The sequence below is a fragment of the Manacus vitellinus genome, unplaced genomic scaffold (assembly GCF_001715985.3).
Source record: "Manacus vitellinus isolate BGI_N305 unplaced genomic scaffold, ASM171598v3 scaffold_32_pilon, whole genome shotgun sequence".
NCBI lineage: Eukaryota > Metazoa > Chordata > Aves > Passeriformes > Pipridae > Manacus > Manacus vitellinus.
In genome coordinates this window covers 2,480,605-2,485,075 of record NW_021940460.1, presented here as the reverse complement: position 1 = coordinate 2,485,075, position 4,471 = coordinate 2,480,605, and the positions used below count along the sequence as shown (strand labels likewise).

At 45.4% G+C, this 4,471-nt stretch overlaps 1 protein-coding gene across 1 annotated transcript in view; it reads right to left on the bottom strand.

Moving 5' to 3' along the window:
* LOC103759489 (coiled-coil domain-containing protein 183) overlaps positions 1 to 4,154 on the bottom strand; it is an 8,811-nt gene extending 4,657 nt beyond the window's left edge. Inside the window, exons 1-3 of the mRNA XM_029961231.1 lie at positions 3,959 to 4,154; positions 3,226 to 3,390; positions 2,472 to 2,597 (exon numbers count right to left, since the gene is read on the bottom strand). Of these exons, the coding sequence (XP_029817091.1) occupies positions 2,472 to 2,597; positions 3,226 to 3,390; positions 3,959 to 4,099 (432 nt within the window). The 5' untranslated portion in view covers positions 4,100 to 4,154. The remainder of the gene's footprint in view (positions 1 to 2,471; positions 2,598 to 3,225; positions 3,391 to 3,958) is intronic.
* Positions 4,155 to 4,471: the final 317 nt, after the last annotated feature.

The following is a 4,471-nucleotide window of genomic DNA, read 5'->3' as shown; positions in this document are numbered from 1 at the left end:
GGGGAGAAGGATCCCAGCCTTGCTTCCTATCGCTGTGGCAACAGCAGTTGTCACCCAGCCAGTCATGGACCATTCCCAGCCATGGACCACTCCAAGCTCCACGAGGAACAGGACAATTCCAGGGAAAACACATGTGCACGGACACCCACCACACCAGCAGTGCTCTCCAGGAAGCTGCCAGCTCATTTACATGCCCACCTCTGGAAATTCCACTTAATTAGCCAGGAAACCCTTGTGCAAGGAATTCTACTCCTGCAGGAACAGGCAAACCCAAAGCATTACCAATACTGAGCTTTATTTTGGTGCTCACCAGACATTCTTGCTGAACTACAAACATGACAAGAAATGCCAGCATGTGCATTTATTTGTTGATAAATAAACCCAAGCTCCCTCCAGCAGAGAAAATCCTTAATGTTTGGATTTGCAGAAGAAAAAGGGCTTCCTAAGGAAATTGCCTTCCTTGTATCGAGCTCCTAAATCAGCTTAGATGAAGGTTCTGTAACTCCAGATCTTTGACCTGCAGCCATCCTGTTGTGCTCAAGGTGTTGAACACGGAAAACAAAGAAATTAAAGGCTTGTGAAATCAAGTATTACCCACACAGGATCCTTTGAGGCTCTTGCTCAGCGTCTCGTTTGCATATTTATGAACTGCATTTTAGTGCTAATTGCCAGTGACAAGCTAAATACCCACATGATCATCCTCAGTGCCTCCTGAAGCTGTGTGGGGACATGGCCAGGGGAAAGCAGCAGTTCAGGGCTGTACCCACAGATATCTCCCACACTCAGCCCGTGTCCACGTGGCCAATCCAGTAATTACACCACTGAATTTCCCAGGCAGCATTTAAACCCCCTGGGGACAAGAGACAGCATTTTAAAATGGATCAAGTGGTTTAAGAATCTCTGTTTCACCTGCCCTCAGCACAGCTCAGGCTCTGGAGCGGCAAGTCCTCCCAAAATCTTGCTGAAGGAATTGATGCTGGCCTTGTACGAGCACAGATCAGCTTCCTGGGGGAAGCCTTGGGCTGAGGATCCACCTGACATGTCAGAGTCCCCCTCCCTCCAGCTGACTTCCACCCTGCTGAAATCCTGGGAAACTCACAGTGAGTTCAAGGTCCAGAGGAAAAGGTCAGGAGTACAAACCTGAGCTCAGTGTAACTGTCAGAGGGTGAGCCCTGACAGCAACCAGGGCCCACCACACGCTCACCTGGGAGAGACCTAATCCTTGGCTGGATTTATCCCCAGCTCCTACTATCAGCATGGAAACAGGAATGTAACATTAAAGGCTCCCAAAATTCCTGCTGGTTTAGCTTTTAGTCACTGAACCAGATCTGCTTTGCCTGGTGCTTTGTATTTTTAGTCTCTCCTTCCCCCGTTGTTGTCCTCCCTTCCCCTCTCCTCTGAACCCCCCCAAATCATTTGTTTAACGCAGCTGCAAGAAGATTGAACAGAATTAGCAAGAACTATATCCCGTGCCCCAGGAGCTGGCTGGAAACTCCGTGCCTGGATTAGAGAGCAGCACAAAAAGACAGAGGATAAAGGACAGCTGCCAGAATTGGTCTGTGCTGCGCTAAAAAAGCAGAGGGGCACACACAAACAATTCCTGCTGGGAATTACAGCCCAACAAAAGCCCGGCTGGCTCCATGGCCAGAGGCCACCACTGCCTGGTTGAGATTCATTTTATCATGTGAACAGAGCAGCTCCCAAGCACAGGCTCAGCCCACAGAAAGCATCACCACAGCCAGGGATATCTCCTATACTATTAACAAAAATAAGTATTTTCTTTCTTTATCTATAATATATAAATAGATGATCATTTGCTTTTATTAATGTAGCTAAATATATCTTATGAATAAGTTATTTGGAGAACATCATCTCTAAGTCAGCAAGTGCTGTTATATCCAGTGAAGGAAATCTTTACTAATGGTCCTTTGAAGTACTTTAATTACCAAGCAGCCAATTATGGAAGTCTTAAGTCAGTTTTCACGCTGCCAAAAGTTTCATTTTTGGACGTGATCCACACTTTGCACCTGTTAGAAGTGAAAATGTGACTCTCTTTTTTTTAAAGGTTCCTCTCCTGACACACAAACCCCCTCCTCAGTGACCAGTGCAATCTTCCACTCAACACTGACAACTTCAAAAGTACAAACAATTGGCACCAAATCAGTCAAACGACTTCAACAGCAACCCTGAAACTAAAGCAAAGCCAGAGTAACCTCCTACCACATCCTCAGTCCTTATTAGTGCAACTCTGACACAGAACCTTCCTACAGGCAAAGACATCTGTAACCCAAACAAGTGTAAAATGATAAAAAAACCCCACACTGCATGGAAAAATCCCAAAGGATTAGTGTCAGAAAACATTTGGCAGCAAGAGATTGGAAAAACCCACGAAGGCCTAACAGAAGAGAGTGGCTACACCAGTCATTTCAGGGGAGGCTGTCGAAGCAGAACTGCTGCAGGAAGGTTTGTTATTCCAGCTTTTCATCTCCCTCCTCCACATCCTTCAGGCTGAGCACTTCCAGGGACCCCTTCCCTTTGGTCTCGCTCCGGATCAGCTCGTCGATCTCTCGGAAGCAGCCTGGGTCCACAAGGCACACCTGGAATGTTCCACATGTCACAGTCAAGCAAGAATATTGGAATCTCACCAGGCCCTAAGCAAGGCCTAACATTAATTTTCATTTAAAAACCCCATTTAGTTACTAAGAAGGTCTTTGCAGAGCTGATAAACAGTATCTTCCAGGTAATCTAATCTAATCTTTGCCCTGAATTTCTGCAGTTCCAGTTCCCCATGCTGGACATGGCTTTTTCCAGTTGGGATTGCTGGATTCTAATCTGTTTTCAAAGAAGATTTTTACAAATACCAAATTTTGCTTTACCACAGACTTTTAAAAAGAAATAATTAACCACTAATAAATAATAAAATATAATACAATAATAAAACACAGGCTTGAGCCACCACATAAATAACAGTAACATTCCACGTATGCAGAAAAACTTATCAGTGTGGCAGGATAATCACTGCTAAGAGAAACTGCACTGGGCTTCTGCTCAGCTTGGAGCAGCAATCTCTGGATAACAAAGGTTGCTCACATCCTTAGGATTGTTTGAAATTAAAAACCCCAAACAGCAGCTCTGATTCAGTTCCACCTTCCATCTATGAGTTCACCTTCTAGTAAAATACGTAGTCAAGTCAAGTATGAAGCCCAGGGACTGTTTTTTGCTTACAATTTCCAGCTGCTCCTGGAAGTCCTCGCTCTCAATAACTTTAATCAGTGGCTTGAGCTTCTCTTTCAGCTTCTTGCCCTCCTTTGGTGGGAGGATAAACCTCAGCCTCATGTGAGCACGTTCAATTTGCATGGTCTCCTTCAGCTGCCTGATCACTTCCAGGGCCTGGAAGGACACAAAGAGCATTTACACACCTGCTTCAAAACCACCACACTCATCAAAATCTCCAACCCTTTGCACCAGCTTCAGACCCATCTCTCAGTGCTGGTCACTGCCACTCTGCTGCAGGGAGGTTGCTGTCACACTCTTTTTGCCAGATTAACAAGAAAAAGCAGAGTTCTTGCTGTTTGTGATCACTACAGACACTTAAAAACCTTGTCTGAAATAAAATTAAATAGCAGTTACACTGCAAAACACCACAAACCCAGGTGGTTCAGATGCAAAGGCTGATATAACACCTCAGTTGGGATAAATCACAAACCTTTTATTTCTGTTCCAGGTGTACCACTGTTGCTGTTTTATTTAAGTTTCTTTCTTTCTCCCTTCCTTGAATTCTTAGAAAACAAATTGACTGAGTTTCAGGAGCTGCTTGTATTCAGCTGCCAGATGGCTGAGTAATCCCTCTGAGGGCTCAGATGTCAGGGTTTTGCTGACCCCTGTGTGACAGGGAGCTGAGGAATTACACCGGAGCGCAGCACCTCGGAGCAGGAGCTGGTGTTGCAGGAAGACTCACCTGCTGCTTGGTGCTCTTGTTGGGTTTGACAGAGTAGTGGATGTCCTTCATGGCTCTCTCTATGAGGATCACTGTGTAGGGCCTCTTTGTTTCGGGGTTCACACATTTGTCAGCCACGATGGTGGCGATGTCTCGGAACATTTGCTCCAGCTGAGTGTGGCGCTCTTTGTCCGATACCTGCAGCTCCCCTTTGGATAAAATCTGTGTTGTAACAATAAAGAAACCAGTTAAAAAACATCATGGACGTGAAGAGTGGGAATTCCAGTAACTTTGTTAAATTTAACCATTGTTGGGATGGTTGGGGTAGATGTGAAGTGCAGAAAACAAAAATCACGTTGATAAAGTGAATCGTTACGACAGCTCTGGAAAGACTTCAGACAAAAAAACTCACCATGGAAACTACAGCGAGGGAGGCACAGATTTCACAGAATCACAGAATATCCTGCATTGGAAGGGACCCCCAAGGATCACCCAGTCCAGCTCCTGGCCCTGCACAGACACCCCAACAATCAC